A 16382-nucleotide genomic window follows, 5' to 3' on the forward strand; every position below is an offset into this window, starting at 1 on the left:
TGTGTGGGGGTCTGTTCCCCCGTTAGACTGCAGCTCTATGAGGGCAGGGGACGTGCTGTTTGGTTGGCCTCTGTATTCCTACCGTGTAGAACTTGGCAGGTGCTCCCCAGGGATTTGGTGAATGAATAAAAGGCTCCCACAGTGCCTGGCATAGGATAGATGCTCAATAAACATTAGCGTAGAAAGGAGGATGGGGTTAAGTGGTGCCAAATGTCAAGATCTCACTACGTTCAGGCTGACTCATTGCACGAGCACACAGTGGAGAATTAAGGCCAGGATCTAAGCCAGGTCTCCTCCTGCTCGTGAGAGGCCCATTCCTCCTGGCAGAAAGGAGGAATCAAGGACACCACACCCGTGTGCACAGCTGTTTGGTTTTTTTTATTGCACAGTGACCGTGCCCTCTAGTAAACAGATTCATATCAGGTAAGTGTCCTTTCTCGTTAGAGAAGGAGGAAGGAGGGAGATATAGGGAAAAGACTGGAAAGATTGCTCTGTCCTTACACTCATGGGTTTGCTACTAATATTGTTGTTCTGGAGATTTTTTCTGCGTGGCAAACCCTGCAAGAATCCTCTGAGGCAGACCACCATGCCCCTGTTCATGAAGTCTAAGGGGCTCTGAATACCTAGTACTCATATCCTTTTTCCAATGTTAAAAATAAAAACATTTCAGCTGGGCATGCTGGTGTCTGCCTGTAGTCCCAGCTACTTGGGAGGCTGAGGCAGGAGGATTGCTTGAGCGCAGGAGTTGAAGGTTGCAGTGAGCTATGATGACACCACTGCCTTCATGCCCAGGTGACAGAGTGAGACGCTGTCTCAATCAATCAATCAATCAATCAATCAATCAATCAATGTCAGAGCTTGGAGACTATGGCCTAAGCATTCCTTCCTATGTGAGTTAGAAATTGCTGTGTAACAAACCACCCACAAATTTAAGGACTTGAAACAACAGTGGTCTATTATTCCCCACAATTCCATGGGTTGCCTGGTCTCACTGGGCGCTACTGAATTGCAATTAGGTAGCACCTGGAACAGCTGGCTGGGACAAGGTGGCCTCACCCACATGGCTGGCAGTTAGCTTGGGCTATCGGCTGGGCTTCTCCTCCCTGTGGGCCAGCGTCCTCCATTAGCTTAGACTAGGCATGGTGGTCTCAGGGCAACAGGAGGGTATTTGCAGAAGCTGCAGGCCCCCCTGAGGCCCAGGCTGGGAGATATGCAACATCACTTCCGCCATATTCTATTGGCCAAAGCAAGTCAGATGGCCAAGCCCGTATTTAAGAAGTAGAGACGTGAACTTCATCTCAACATGAAAGGAGCAGTGGGTCACATTGCAAAATGGGCATGCACACAGAGAGCAGTGATCGTGGCCAACTTTGCAATCAATCGATGCTGAGAAATTTCCTGTCAGGTCTTAACCTTCCAAGTTCCCTTTGTGATCCAGAGTAACTCCTCTTTGTCAGACTACCCGGCCCTTACCTCAGTGCCCATCCCCACAGGTGGCCTGGCCGCTGTGATCTACACAGACGCTCTGCAGACTTTGATCATGCTGATAGGAGCAGTCACCTTGACGGGCTACAGTAAGTGGGGCCCCAGGCTCACTTGGGTGGAGGACAGCACCTGTCTCAAACAGGGACATCTGCTCTCATCACTGTGACCAGCAAACCCAGCTATCAAAAACCACACTACTTGGGGATTCCTGTCGCAGGTGCTTTGCTTGAGGCATGATTATTTTAGCTAGACGAGAACTGTGCTTAATATGGAAACTTGCGATTTTTAGAAGTAAAAATTAATGTCCCTTCCTGTACTGATAGGGAAAAATATTAAGTAAATAAAAGAGGGCAAAGGGATATGTCTTACAGAAGATTCTAATTAATCCATGCTGATGGAGTGAGAGAAATAGAGGAATCACCCTTAGAGCACCATAGTAATAATTGTCACAGGCAAGATCCAGTGATCAATGCTAAAGTGAATGAGTGAAAGTTTATGAAGAAACGGGATATTTGCACAGTCTCAAAGTATCATGGCCCAAATATTTATTAACTACAATGGAAAAAATAGTGACTTTTCAAGTGGACAAAGCTGGCACCCACTACCATACCTAAGTGATCAAGATTAATGTCACCAGCAATAAAATGTACCGGTGCCACGTGTCTCCTGGTATGGTGCACAGAGGACCCAAAATCTCCTCTGCGGCATTCTTGCCAAAAAATACGCAACCTCAATTTAATAGTGAGTAAACATCAGACAAACCCAAGTTGAGGGACATTTTACAAAACACCTAACCAGTATTCTTCAAAAATATCAAGGGTGTGAAAAACAAGGAAAGACTAATGAACTACCATGAAGTGGCGGAAACTAAGGAGACACACATCACAAATGCCATGTGGCATCCTAGACTGCATGTCAGGGGAGAAAACAACATGAGTGGTGACATCTGAAGACTTCAGATCTGTAGTATCATTAATAGTATTGTACCAATTTTGTCTTAGTCTGTTTGAGCTGCTATATATAATAAAATACCAACAAACATGTGTTTCTCGAAGTTCTGGAGGCTGATAAGTGCAAGATCAAAGCACCAGCAGAAGTAGGGTGTCTGATTAGGCCTGTTCTTTATAGATGGCGCCTTCTTGCTGCATCCTGGGAGGGGCTTGCTAGCTACCCAGGGTCTTTTACAAGGGCATGAATGCCATCCACGAGGACACAGCCCACGTGACCTAATCACATCCTAAGTTCCCACTACCTTGGGGGTTAGGATTTCAACATATGAATTTTAGAGGGGCACGAACATTCAGAGAACATCTGAGGACTGAGAGACAGGAGGAGGGAAGGTCAGAGAGACCTTAAGGCTGCTTCAGTTCAGCATGTCAAAGCACCATATTGTGGGGTGTCAGTTTCTGAGCCCCAACACAATCCATATCCATAAAATACCACCAAAGGCATTTTAAAAACAGGGCGGGAGTTAAGAATCCTTAAGGGGACTAGTACTTTTTGATAGCTCTGCTCCTACCAGGGGCTCACTGATCTCTAACCACCCCGTCATCACTTGCTATAGGGGACTTGCGAAGTTCCTGGCAAACAGGCTCCTCTGAATTCCAGGTTTTGCTGCTGTTGGTGGGATGGAAGGCCTGAAGGAGAAGTATTTCTTGGCCCTGGCTAGCAACCGGAGTGAGAACGGTAGCTGCGGGCTGCCCCGAGAAGACGCCTTCCATATTTTCCGAGATCCACTGACATCTGATCTCCCGTGGCCGGGGGTCCTGTTTGGAATGTCCGTCCCGTCCCTCTGGTACTGGTGCACAGATCAGGTACAGGAAAGCAGGTGGAGCAGCTCATTTTCCTTCTTTATGCTTCTTTCCTTGGGGTGGCTGAAAATCCGTGCCTTTTTCTCCCTCCGTCTGCTCTCTCGTTTGCTTCTTCCCCAAGTCCTTCCTTGACTGCTCTTTCCTCTCCACTGTGCTACAGGCTATTTTACTTCTTGCTTTTGCAAATGCTGGTGGCAAGTCCCAAACTGCTGGTATCTGCAAAGGGGAAAACTCAATACATCCTGCCTAATGTGTGGGAAGATCCAGTCAGCTAAGGAGATTATACATTTTAAGTGGAGGTTGAAATGTCATCATTTGGACACCATTTATTCAACAAATAACCACTGGGTACTCTTTTTTAGGAAGAAATCCCATGGAGAGTTGTAATTGGATTGCCTTGGATGCATGCTTTTCCATAATTTTCATGGTAGCCAGAGAGGTAGAGTAATTCTGTGCAGAACTCTAATTGGCTAGATCTAACCCCTTGGATAAAGGAGTAGAGAGGAAACAGGATGGAAGTTCATAGCTACCCCAATTGGACCACAGGGACTGAGGATAGGAAAGAGATGCTTCCTCAAAGAGAAGACAAGCGCCTAAGTCTACTACATCTACCAAGAAGCTATGCACACCTAGTTTGCCTTAAGAGAAAGCCATCTCAGCTTCCAACCACCCTCGCTGTTTTCCAGGTGATTGTTCAGCGGAGTCTGGCTGCCAAGAACCTGTCCCATGCCAAAGGAGGCTCTCTGATGGCTGCATACCTGAAGGTGCTGCCCCTTTTCATAATGGTGTTCCCTGGTATGGTCAGCCGCATCCTCTTCCCAGGTGAGAAGAAGGTTGGGAGAAGAGGTCATCTGTCTGTGAGTCTCAGCCCCTGTGCAGTGCTCTAAACATACTGCTGGCTGCCCTGGGAGAATGTGACTAGAGTTCTTTCCTGGTGATTGGACCGAGGTGTCTCCATTGGGCATCTACCAACTCTAGGCTGTTCAACGGGCAACACTGGTTCAATGGGCAAGTCTTATTGGTGTCCCAAGCCAAATGGAGCACAGACTCAACCGGGACCTTGCCTCAACTGTATTCTTTTGAAACCACCAACTAGGCTAAAATCTTGTGGCTTTGGATGTCAGTTCCCTGGAGTCTCATGTGGAAGTTCCTCTCATGCTTTAATGTTTGAGCTGAGAGGTTTGGTGACTTTGGCCCAATGGAACCCTTTTTGGGATGCTTTTCTTAACAAATATCAGAGGATATCAAGGCCTGTAGAGTATTTGCCTTAGTGTTTTGTTTTTTGTTTTTGTTTGTTTGTTTTTGAGACAGAGTCTCATTCTGTTGCCCAGGCTAGAGTGCCATGGCATCAGCCTAGCTCACAGCAACCTCAAACTCCTGGGCTCAAGCGATCCTTCTGCCTCAGCCTCCCGAGTAGCTGGGACTACAGGCATGTGCCACCATGCCTGGCTAATTTTTTCTGTATATTTTTAGTTGTCCAGCTAATTTCTTTGTATTTTTAGTAGAGATGGGATCTCGCTCTTGCTCAGGCTGGTCTCGAACTCCTAAGCTTAAATGATCCACCTGCCTCGGCCTCCCGGAGTGCTAGGATTACAGGCATGAGCCACTGTGCCTGGCAGAGAATTAGCAAATATTTTTAAAGAAACTTTAAATGGAAATTAAGAAAGAAGCAAAACAACCCTCAAAACAATATAACATAAGAGTCTAGAGATGCACCTAATTACAAAGCTAATCTTCTCTACCTGAGCTATGGAATAAACCAGGTGTCCTCAAACTACGGCCCGTGGGCCACATGTGGGTGATTTTGCCCGTTTGTTTTTTTACTTCAAAATAAGATATGTGCAGTGTGCATAGGAATTTGTTCATAGTTTTTTTTAAACTATAGTCTGGCCCTCCAATGGTCTGAGGGACAGTGAACTGGCCCCGTTTAAAAAGTTTGAGGACCCCTGGAATAAACTAAGGGTTTGATTCCTGGCCATAATATTTTCTAGCTATATGATTTGGAGAAACCATTTAACCTCTGTGCTTCAGTTTATTTGCCTTCAAAGTGGGGACAATAATGTCTTCCCCATAAAGCTGCGAAAATTAAATGAAGTGTATGTGTAGGGCTTATCAGCAGCATCTGAGCTATAGAGAACCTTCAGTGAAAGTTGAGATTGTGGAAGAAGGAGGTTTTGTGCTATGTTGAGGTTGCTAGAGGCATCCTTTATTTCAAGCATCAGAGGGTCTGAAGCTTTCTGATAAGAGAACCCTGTCCATATAAGAACTAGTTGATTAACCCAAGACAGGGGAGCAGATGTTATTGAAGGGTGGGTTAACAATCAGAGCTCTCATTTCATTTATAACTTAGCTGAACCAACTAACTTCCCCATGATGAACATATTTTTTAGACTGAATAAACAAACACAATTTTCTGCAACAAACATGCTCCATAAACTTTGTGTCTCTCACGTGTCTCATGGCTGAAGGTTGCATTCCTAAAAGGTAAAACAAAAACTTTGTAGTTAACAATTATATATCTCAGGGAGATTCTTGCTCCTTCTTGGTATAACTTGAAAATAGGGGATTTTTAGACAACAAGGGGCAAAGCCTATGTAGAGTTAAACTTAAACAAGACCTTTGGCCTACCTGAGAGGTTCCTTGTAATGTTCTGGCAACGGGAATGTAAATATTTTCTAATCTTCTCCTAAGTGGCCTCAGAAGAGTAATAAAAAGCCAAGAACTTCCCTGTGCAAATTGAGGGTTCAAGGTAAAAAAAGAAAAAGAAAAAAAAAAAAAGCCAAGAACTTTGACCTCCTCTAAAGCATTTTTCTCAGTGAGATTGTTTCTTCTCAATACTGCTCATCAAATATCATGTTGATCTGCCATCTTAATTTTGTCCAAAACTGAATCATCATTTTGGGGGGCATCTGCTTTTATTCCATAGCAATTGCTATTAGTATTATTAGAGATGGTCACAGCACCTATTTTCTCCACCAGTGGTGGGTATTAGTGGAGGGAAGGGTCCCAGTCGTGAGAAGACATCACCACTGGGGAGGAGTTTTATAAAGACCAGTTAGCCCTCGGGCCTCCCAGTAGATAAAAAAAAGGGCCTGGGGCTGTTTCCATGTCTTAGGTCTCCTGCTACACCAAAAAAAGAAAATGAAGATATAGCAATACTAGATTTCAAAATCATGGTGTACTTTACATGTTTATTACATTGACATTTTTAATGGAAATAAAAATATAGGGGCTAAGTACATCACCTCATTTGGAGATACTGTCAAATGTCTGCATTTGAGGCCATTGTGAATTTGAGGCCTCAGCTGATGGTCATCATGACACTGACATTGCATTGGAATGAAGATGCAAACGGCATAAGCAATGAAGGGCTCCAGTTCCACCCCCAAACTGAGCTTCAGGGCGGGTCCCACTCACTGAGGAAGGTGGGCTGAAAGGTCCCGTCAACCCCAAATGAGGAGGAAGGACTGAAGCCCCTGTGGATTGAGCAGAGAGAGTGTTTGGGAAGCATTTCCAGGAACCAGAGCTAGACCCACCTGTTAAAAGAGACTTGAGAAGTAACATGGGACCCGCTGGCCTGGGTGACATAGGGTGAGCGGTGCTGGATAGACTCTGGGAGGGTGGTGAGGAACAGGGTTAGCCCAGACATGAGAAGCTGGGGAGACTAAAGGTGACAAGAAAGGTATCACTCAGACCAGGTGCCAAACCACTGAGATGACACAGAACGTTCTGCAGGCCCCAGTGGCCAGGAGTAGGCCCCGGATGGGGTCACTGCCCGATTCACTAAAGATGGAAAAGATACGCCCTCTCTGCCTTCCTTCTCCGAAAAAGAGAAGAGTTGGGAGACTTGGGTTTAAGTTTGGCTGGGTGATCACAATCAGATCCCTTACCCTCTCTGAGACCTTTTCCTCCTCTGCAAGATGTAAAAGTAACCTCTGCCTTTCCCACAGGGTTATGAAAAAGATAATAAAGTGCTAGCTAGCCTCTCCTCCCCTGCTCTGTGCCGCACACTGGTATAGCTTTCTATCTCCTCTTCTGCCTTCCAAGCAGGAGGCCTATGCTTGTGTGCTTGAGGTGTGTTGGTCCCAACAGGTGGAGAAGCAGAACTAGAGTTGCCAGGAAGGGTGGGTGGATTTACATTACAGAAATCGGAGCTGCTCCGGAGAGAATAGAATTGCTACAGAGATGCAGAAAGAGGAGGGAGAAATTCCTTGAGTCTAGAATGAGAGACAGCTGTTGAACCACATGAGCCAGGGAAAGAGGAATTTCAAAAGTGCTTGTCACATGTCAAGCCACAAGGACCTTCAGTAAAGACGTGAGTTGCTTTTGTCCCCTTTTTTGGCGGTCAGGACCCAGAGCCCAACTAGGACACCTCTGTAAGACTGGCACGAGTGGCTCAGCTTCCTCTGGGTTACAGTGACAGTAGCTGAAGTGTGTCCAGCACTTCCTGCATAGCGGACTCTGTGTGAAGTGCTTTACGTGTGTCACCTCAGTCAATTCTCACTATAGTTTCAAAAGTAGAATGGCGCTATTATCTTGATTTTATGGATATGGCAACTACAGTTCAGAATGGTTAAATAACAAGGTCACAGCTGATAAAGGCTAGGCTCTTTTTCATTTCATTGAGCTATAAACTTACACACTCCCGGTGCTGGCCTATGTTGGGCCATGTTCTGGCTAAGCCCAGGGCTCGGAAGGCCTGAGCTCAACTCTGGGCCTGTGTGTCTTCCGTAGATGAAGTGGCGTGTGCAGATCCAGAAATCTGCAAGAAGGTCTGTAGCAACCCCTCTGGCTGTTCTGATATCGCCTATCCCAAACTTGTGCTGGAACTCCTGCCCACAGGTAGTGTCCCCGCACCCCTAAACTGGGCCCCCTAGAGCACCCAGAAAGGAGAACATGGGCTGGGCTCTGGTCTGAGACAGGGATAAGTTGGGAGGGCTGTGGGTGGGAACAGGTTCTGGGCTCAGGGATTGGGCCCCAGAGCCAGGGCCCCCCCAGCCAAGCCCCGGTCCTGGCTCTCCTGGGGGCTCTGCCCAGCCAGCCCCTCTGAGGTTCTGCCTCCTCAGAGTTGAGCCCCCTGGGCCTGGGGTAACAGAGAGAAGGCAGCAGCTGCTGACAGGAAAAGACCGAGGCCATGACCTCCCTTCTGCCCCCAGGGCTCCGTGGGCTCATGATGGCTGTGATGATGGCGGCTCTCATGTCCTCCCTCACCTCCATCTTTAACAGTGCCAGCACCATCTTCACCATGGACCTCTGGAATCACCTCCGGCCTCGGGCATCTGAGAAGGAGCTCATGATTGTGGGCAGGTAAGGCCTTCCTGGGTGGGGTTGCGGGGCAGTGACAAGTCCAGATCCCTGGGGAGGAAAGAGCTGAGCCTACCCAGACAGCAGAGAGGAGGAGCATCAGGACTCCATGTATGAGACATTCTTTCATTCGAGAGCTGTTCAGTGAGCACCTATTATGTCCCAGGTACAAGGGCATATAGCTGTGAAAAGATACCACTGAGTTCTTGCCTTCATGGAGCTAAAGGAGAAGAAGGAAGATAAGCAAACAGATGACTATAATTCAAATGACTTCCGATGGGACAGTCAGGAGATGTGGAGATTGAGGGGAGGGGCACCCAACCTGGGTTGGGACCTGAGGGGTGAGTAGGAGTCAGCCAGGTAAAAGGGGGTCGGTGTTCTTGGGACTGGAGGATAGATTTTGATACGAAGGCTTCTGCAGAGTAATGGAGCCTAATGGGAGGTACTGAAATATAAGTGGCATGTAAATTTTATGTAAATTATATGCAGATAACCACCCTGGGACTCCATCACTCTAGATAATGCACTGTCAGGGCTGTCTAGTCTTGGGTGAGGAAAACTGTTCTTAGATGTGATGCCAAAAGCACAATCCATAAAAGAAAAAAATGATACAACGGACTTCATCAAAATTTAAAATATTTCCACTTCAAAAGGACACCTTTAAGAAAATGAAAAGACATGCCACAGACTGGAAGAAAATATTTGCAAGCCATATATCTGATAAAGAACTTTTAATCTAGAACACGTGAAGAACTCTTGTAACACAGTAAGACAAACAACCAAAAGACTGGAATAGACATGTCACCGAGGCAGATGCATAAATGACTAGTATGTGCGTGAAAAGATGCTCAACATCATTAGTCTTTAGGGCAATGCAAATTAAAACCACATGAGATTCCACTAACACACCCACTACAATGGCTACAGTCAAAAAGACAGACAAGGAGGCGGAGACACTGGAACTCTCATACATTGCAGGTGGGAATATAAAACAGTTCAACTGTACAAAAAAAGGTTGGTAGTTTCTTAAAATGTTAAATATAAATTTATCACGCAACCTGGAAATTGCATTCCTAGAAATGGAAACATAATGTCTACACAAAGATGTATATACAAAGGTTCACAAAAGCACTATTCACAAGAACCAAAAAGTAGAAACAATCCAAATGTCCACCAACTGGCAAAGCATAAACAATGGCACTTAACAGAATACAGGGACAGGAAGCAGGTCAGTGGTTGTTTAGGGTGAGAGCAGGAATGAGCTGTAAATGGGCTTGAGAACTTTCCAGAGAGATGGATGTAACTGATCTTGATTGTGGGGATGGTTGCACAACTCTATACATTTACTAAAAACCATTGGATTGTACATTTGCAATGGGTGAATTTTATGGTATATAAATGATACATCAATAACAATTTTTAAAAAGATAGAAACGTATGTTCAGGGAATATGGCACTAACCCGAGGCCTCTGTCTGTCGGCACCAGGGTGTTTGTGGTTCTGCTGGTGCTGGTTTCCATCCTCTGGATCCCCGTGGTCCAGGCCAGCCAGGGCGGCCAGCTCTTCATTTACATCCAGTCCGTCAGCTCCTACCTGCAGCCGCCCGTGGCGGTGGTGTTCATCATGGGATGCTTCTGGAAGCGGGCCAATGAGAAGGTAGCTCTGGGTCACCCCCCCGCCCGGCAAGAGCCAAGCACTGCCCCTGAGGACCGGGAGAGGATGGAGGGGGGCGTTATGAGGAGACGGGAGGCTGAACTCGGGTGTCATGAGGGAGGGTGAGTTCTGTGGCGGAAGACACATGGAAGGTGCCGCCTGGCCTTTGACAAAATGCCGTGGGGCTTCTCGGAAGTATCTCGATGCATTTTGGTCATTGAACAGGGAAGCTACGTTAACAGGGAATGAGTAAATGATACGTAATCGATTCATTATATGTAAAAAGTAAACAGATAAGTACCTCTGAGCTTTCCCAAGTCACTGACCCACGCAGGGACCGTCACAAGAAAGACAAGCTCTTGAGATAGCTTCTCGAGGTTTCTGGGGGCCCAAGCTCTTGCCGTCTTTACAAAGGTCTTGCTCTGATTTGCAGGGGGCCTTCTCAGGCCTGATCTTGGGCCTGTTACTAGGCTTGATTAGGCTGGTCCTGGACTTTATTTACGCGCAGCCTCTGTGTGACCAGCCAGATGAGCGCCCCGCTGTGGTGAAGAGCGTCCACTACCTCTACTTCTCCGTGATTCTGTCCACAGCCACCCTGATCACTGTGTCCACCGTGAGCTGGTTCACAGAGCCCCCCTCCAAGGAGATGGTACGTTTGGGTGGACAGCTATATCCGTGCAGTCTCTTTGGTGCAAGTGATAGAAAACTGACCCGAACTGGCATAAGCCAAGAGTCATTCATTGTTCAAAAAGCTCAAGAGTCCAGGGTTGGGCTTCAGGGACGGGATGATTCAGGACTCTGAAAAGGTCATTAGAATCCATTTCTCATTTCTGGTTCAATTCTTGGGCCCTGCGTGGGGCCAGGTATCTTCTAGGGATATAGTCTCTTTTCTTGTCATTAAGGCAACATAAGCATTTCTCACCCAGGATTTCTAACAAAGTTCTTGATTCCCATTGATGGGGTCAGCTCAAGACAGGTGCTCACCCATGAACCAATTCAATCCCTGTGGCCAGAGAAAGAGATGAGCCGAAACAGCTAATCCCTCAGTACTCTGGGGTTAGGGCTAAGGTCTGTGAACCAGAAATGCAGGAAGGTTAGATCCCAACATGAGAATGAGGATAACTGAGACAGATGGGGGATGAGCTGGGGCAGTGTCCACTGATTCTGGAAAGTGCGGGGAGGTGAGGCTTATTGGAGGGTGGGGCTGGGCAGGGGATGGGATGGGAGAAAAGGATGGCAGCCCCTCCCCCCACCCATATCTCACAGGTCACCCCTGTTTCTTAGGTGAGCCGCCTGACCTGGTTCACGCGTCACAACCCCGTGGTCCAGAAGGAACAGGTGCCACCAGCAAGTCCCCTACCTGTCACCCTCTCTCAGAACGGGACGCCAGAGGCCAGTAGCACCACCATCCAGTTGGACATCGCTAGAGAAAACATGTCCAAAACCTGCAGCTGTGAGTTGCCTCTCTCCTAAGTGATAACAGGAGCTTCGAGAAGCACTATGTGTTTAAGGGGAATTTTTTCTATAAAATCACAAGCCAGAAGAGGGGATAGACTTGGCATTTTAGCATCCCCTGAGTCCACTGTCTGGTCCTTGCCATGTTCCAGCCACCAGGAAAGGGTTCTTTAGTAACTTTCAACAGAAACCTCAGACGGGCAGTCACAGCAAACACTTGCAGACGGCCTGCTGAAGCATGGCTCATTTTCTCCTCGTGCGCCCCACGCTGCAGGCTCGAACGCCACCAGCATTCTCTAAATCAGTCGTTTCAGATGGCAACTCGCACACATATTTTGGTTTAGCCCACCTACTGTTTTATTGTGGGTGAATGTTTAAAAATTGAGATTTAACGTAAAATTCCAGATTTCCATCTTCTCTTGGAAAATGGGAAGATCCAGCACCACTGGCCCCACGTGTCTACATGGCGGAAGTCACCTGGAGCTGTGAAGCAGCTGCCCCTTAGATCTGGAACTTCGGTTAGCCAAGGTCCCCACCAGTCCCTATTGTCTCTATGACACTAAGGCTGTGGTTTGTCATGGCCTTTTAAAAAAAAATATATATATATATATATATATATATATAGTGGATATGAAACCACATTAACCTAACATGGAAAACTCAAGGATAGATCCAGGAGGCCATGTGTTTCCAGAAAAAGAGAGAGAGAGCCTATTTCTTGGCAGAGTTGAAGACTATTTCAGGTCGGGTGTGGTAGCTCACGCCTGTAATCCTAGCACTCTGGGAGGCCGAGGCGGGCAGATTGCTCGAGGTCAGGAGTTCAAAACCAGCCTGAGCAAGAGTGAGACCCCCGTCTCTACTAAAAATAGAAAGAAATTAATTGGCCAAATAAAAATATAGAGAGAAAATTAGCCGGGCATGGTGGTGCACGCCTGTAGTCCCAGCTACTCGGGAGGCTGAGGTAGAGGATTGCTTGAGCCCAGGAGTTTGAGGTTGCTGTGAGCTAGGCTGACACCACAGCACTCTACCCGGGCAACAGAGTGCAGGCTCTGTCTCAAAAAAATAAAAAAGACTATTTCAACATGTTTAATATGTAGGTCTGCTCTCTCACTCAGATACACTCCCTGCCTGGCCTCGCAGGCAGCTGAGTTTGCAGCCCAGCTCTGAATAAAGACAGAGCTTTCCACAGAGCACTCATTTTCCTTCAGTCTCCAGGAAGGCAGTGTGACACAGGAGAGAATCAGACAGAGCGAGGGTCTAACCCCACCTCTGCCACCGCTTACCAGCGGGGCAGCTTCACTCACGTTAGTCAGTCTGAGCTTTGATTTCTTCATCTGAAATTCATCATCTGAAAGTGGTGCCAATTCTGAAAATACCAATCTTCTAGAACTAAACAATCGGCCGGGCACGGTGGCTCACACCTGTAATCCTAGCACTCTGGGAGGCCGAGGCGGGAGGATTGCTCAAGGTCAGGAGTTCAAAACCAGCCTGAGTAAGACCGAGACCCCGTCACTACTATAAATAGAAAGAAATTAATTGGCCAACTAATATATATAGAAAAAATTAGCTGGGCATGGTGGTGCATGGCTATAGTCCCAGCTACTTGGAGGCTGAGGCAGAAGGATTGCTTGAGCCCAGGAGTTTGAGGTTGCTGTGAGCCACGGCACTCACTCTAGCCTGGGCAACAAAGCAAGACTCTGTCTCAAAAAAAAAAAAAAAAAAAAAGAATTAATCTTCCAGAATGAAAGTATTAATTAATACATTCCAGAAAAGGTATCTAAAGTACATATCCCAGAGCACGGAGCACACCTGGTTAGTGTTCCCGTCTCGCTCCTCTGGGAGACACAGCCGATCCCTATGACCTTTCTTTGAGTTCTTTATAGGTGATGAAACCCCAAAGCGGTCCAAGGTGCTGAAGGCCATCCTGTGGCTCTGCGGAATGGAGAGCTATGCCAAGGAGGAGCTCCCGAGCAAAGTGGAACCCGCCATAGTGTCCTTGGAAGAAAAGCCCTTGGTGAAGACCCTTTTGGACATCAACCTCATCGTCTGCGTCAGCTGCGCCATCTTCCTCTGGGGCTACTTTGCTTAACGTGGGGTGAACCCAGGGTCCAAGCTCTCCGTTTATCCTCAATGCTCCATTTTTTTTTTATGAAAGGAAAAATAATAAAGCTTTTGTTTGTTTACCACGAGGCTTCCAAGGTGTTTGTGGGCCATTTTCAACATGATGTTAAGCTCTTTTCTTCTTGAAAGGGAAGGAAGGTTCAAAGATGGGGAAAGGAGAAATGTGTAAAAGCTTCCTTTTCACAAAAGACTAGTTATCTGCCCGGCGCGGTGGCTCACACCTGTAATCCTAGCACTCTGGGAGGCCTAGGCGGGAGGACTGCTTGAGGTCAGGAGTTTGAGACCAGTCTGAGCAAGAGCAAGACCCCATCTCCGCAAAAGAAAAATTAGCTAGTGTGGTGGCGCATGCCTGCAGTCCCAGCTGGTTGGGAGGCTGAGGCAGGAGGATCATTTGAGCCCAGGAGTTTGAGGTTGCAGTGAGCTATGATGATGCCACTGTACTCTATCTTGGACAACAAAGGGACACCCTGTTTCCAGGGGAAAAAAAAAAAAAGTGGTTGCAGGGTTGATCTATTATTATTAATAAGAAGCTCTGCCTGTTTCTACAGTTTTAATTAGAAATAAAAATGTTTAATTAGAAATAAAATCTAAAAAAAAAGACTAGTTATCTATTCCTCCTGTCCATCCTGTCAGGCTCTACTATTGATTGCTTACTTGTCTGCCCAACTGGAGTGAAAGTTCCACGAGGGCAGAGTGTGTCATTCACACTGATGCCTGGCTCAGGGCTTGGTGGATGAAGGAGGGAATGACCTTCAGAACACACATGCCATCTGGATCCTCATCCACCCGCCACGCTCCTCCCCAGCCTGGCTGTCCACCCCTGCCCAGGTACCCAGGACCAAGGAACACCCACTGTTCCAGGACTGATTTGGCCCCTTGAGGTCTGAGTTCATGGAGGTGACTATGAACTGATCCAGTCACCTGTCCACTGGCCTTTGGGAACTGTGTAGCTTCTAAGTCATCCTTGACCACGGACATCGGTCCCCGGGCTGCCCTTCGCAGGTGAGCTCAACTCTCATGTTTGGGAAGGGCCTGCAATCAATCACCAAGTCACGCTGATCCTGCCTCCTAAGAATAGGGTCACCTGTCCACTCCCCTCCCACAGCCTGAATTTAGGCAGCACCGGCTCTTCTCTAAGAGAATCTCTGCTTGTCCTGTCTCTGCTCCACTATACTTTCCACCCCTAGTCACAGGGATCTAAAATATAAATGGACGGGCCCTCCCCTCAGCTCCCTGCCTTGGGGACAGCTTCCAACCAACCACGGGTTGCGAACCCCTTCGTGTCTGGTTCTTCCTGGCCTCGCCAGCTTCATTCCTTGTCAGCTGTCACCTCCACTTATAGCACAAGAGTGCCCTTCTGTTTGGACCACCTGCCTGCACTGCAGCTCTCCCCCTAAAGCGTAGCATCCCCTTGTGATGGGACACATAGGAAATTATTTATATAACCCGGGCTTCAATTCTAAGGGTCCTTGTATGAAAGCAAAAATGCTGAGCTCCTACCAGGAAGGGACATGCATGTGGTTTTTTGGTCATTCAAATATAATATACTTCAGTCAGACAGGAGGAATAAGTTCAGGAGATCTAATATACAACATGGTGACTATAGTTAATAACAAAGTACTACATACTTGAAAATTGCTGAGAGTAGATTTAATTTTTTTCTGTCACCCAGGCTGCAGTGCAATGGCATGATCATAGCTCAGAAACCTTGAACTCCTGGGCTCAAGTGATCCTCCTGCCTCAGCCTCCTGAGTAACTGTACTACAAGTGTGCACCACCATGCCTGGCTAATTTTTTTTTTTTTTTTAGAGATGGAGTCTTGCTATGTTGCTCAGGTTAATCTTTTTTTTTTTTTTTTTTTTTTTGAGACAGAGTCTCACTTTGTTGGCCGGGCTAGAGTGAGTGCCGTGGCATCAGCCTAGCTCATAGCAACCTCAAACTGCTGGGCTCAAGCAATCCTGCTGCGTCAGCCTCCCGAGTAGCTGGGACTACAGGCATGCGCCACCGTGCCCGGCTAATTTTTTCTATATATATTAGTTGGCCAATTAATTTCTTTCTATTTATAGTAGAGATGGAGTCTCGCTCTTGCTCAGGCTGGTTTTGAACTCCTGACCTCCAGCAATCCGCCCGCCTCGGCCTCCCAGAGTGCTAGGATTACAGGCCTGAGCCACCGTGCCCGGCCCAGGGTGGTCTTAAACTCCTGTCCTCAAGTGATCCTCCTGCCTCAGCCTCCCAAAGTGCTGGGATTACAGGCGTGAGCCACTGTGCCAGGCCCTGAGAGTAGATTTTAAACGTTCTCACCATAAAAAATAAGCATGTAAGGTGATGGATGTTAATTAGCTTGATTTAGCCATTCCACAATGTATACCTATATGAAAACATCATGTTGTACGCCATATATATAATTTTTGTCAATTAAAAAAACCCAAATATACGTTACAGATGTGCATAAAAACTGAATTCAAATACAAGTTGAAAGAATGAAAACAGAACTCTGATGTTTTTGTTGTCAATGGTTTCTTTTTGTATCAAATACTCCCCCCACCCCCCGAG

General features: G+C 47.0%; 1 protein-coding gene across 2 annotated transcripts in view; it reads left to right on the top strand.

Annotated features, from left to right (window-relative positions):
• Positions 1–13888, top strand: part of SLC5A11 (solute carrier family 5 member 11) — a 42182-nt gene extending 28294 nt beyond the window's left edge. The window contains exons 9-17 of one of the 2 annotated variants that reach the window (XM_012780150.3): positions 1494–1574; positions 3094–3299; positions 3983–4118; positions 8031–8138; positions 8453–8603; positions 10088–10256; positions 10687–10902; positions 11538–11706; positions 13592–13888. In XM_012780150.3, the coding sequence (XP_012635604.3) occupies positions 1494–1574; positions 3094–3299; positions 3983–4118; positions 8031–8138; positions 8453–8603; positions 10088–10256; positions 10687–10902; positions 11538–11706; positions 13592–13797 (1442 nt within the window). In that variant the 3' untranslated portion in view covers positions 13798–13888. The remainder of the gene's footprint in view (positions 1–1493; positions 1575–3093; positions 3300–3982; positions 4119–8030; positions 8139–8452; positions 8604–10087; positions 10257–10686; positions 10903–11537; positions 11707–13591) is intronic. The other variant, XM_075995191.1, reaches the window with a different exon arrangement.
• Positions 13889–16382: the final 2494 nt, after the last annotated feature.

Source organism: Microcebus murinus, chromosome 19 (assembly GCF_040939455.1).
Source record: "Microcebus murinus isolate Inina chromosome 19, M.murinus_Inina_mat1.0, whole genome shotgun sequence".
NCBI classification, from domain to species: domain Eukaryota; kingdom Metazoa; phylum Chordata; class Mammalia; order Primates; family Cheirogaleidae; genus Microcebus; species Microcebus murinus.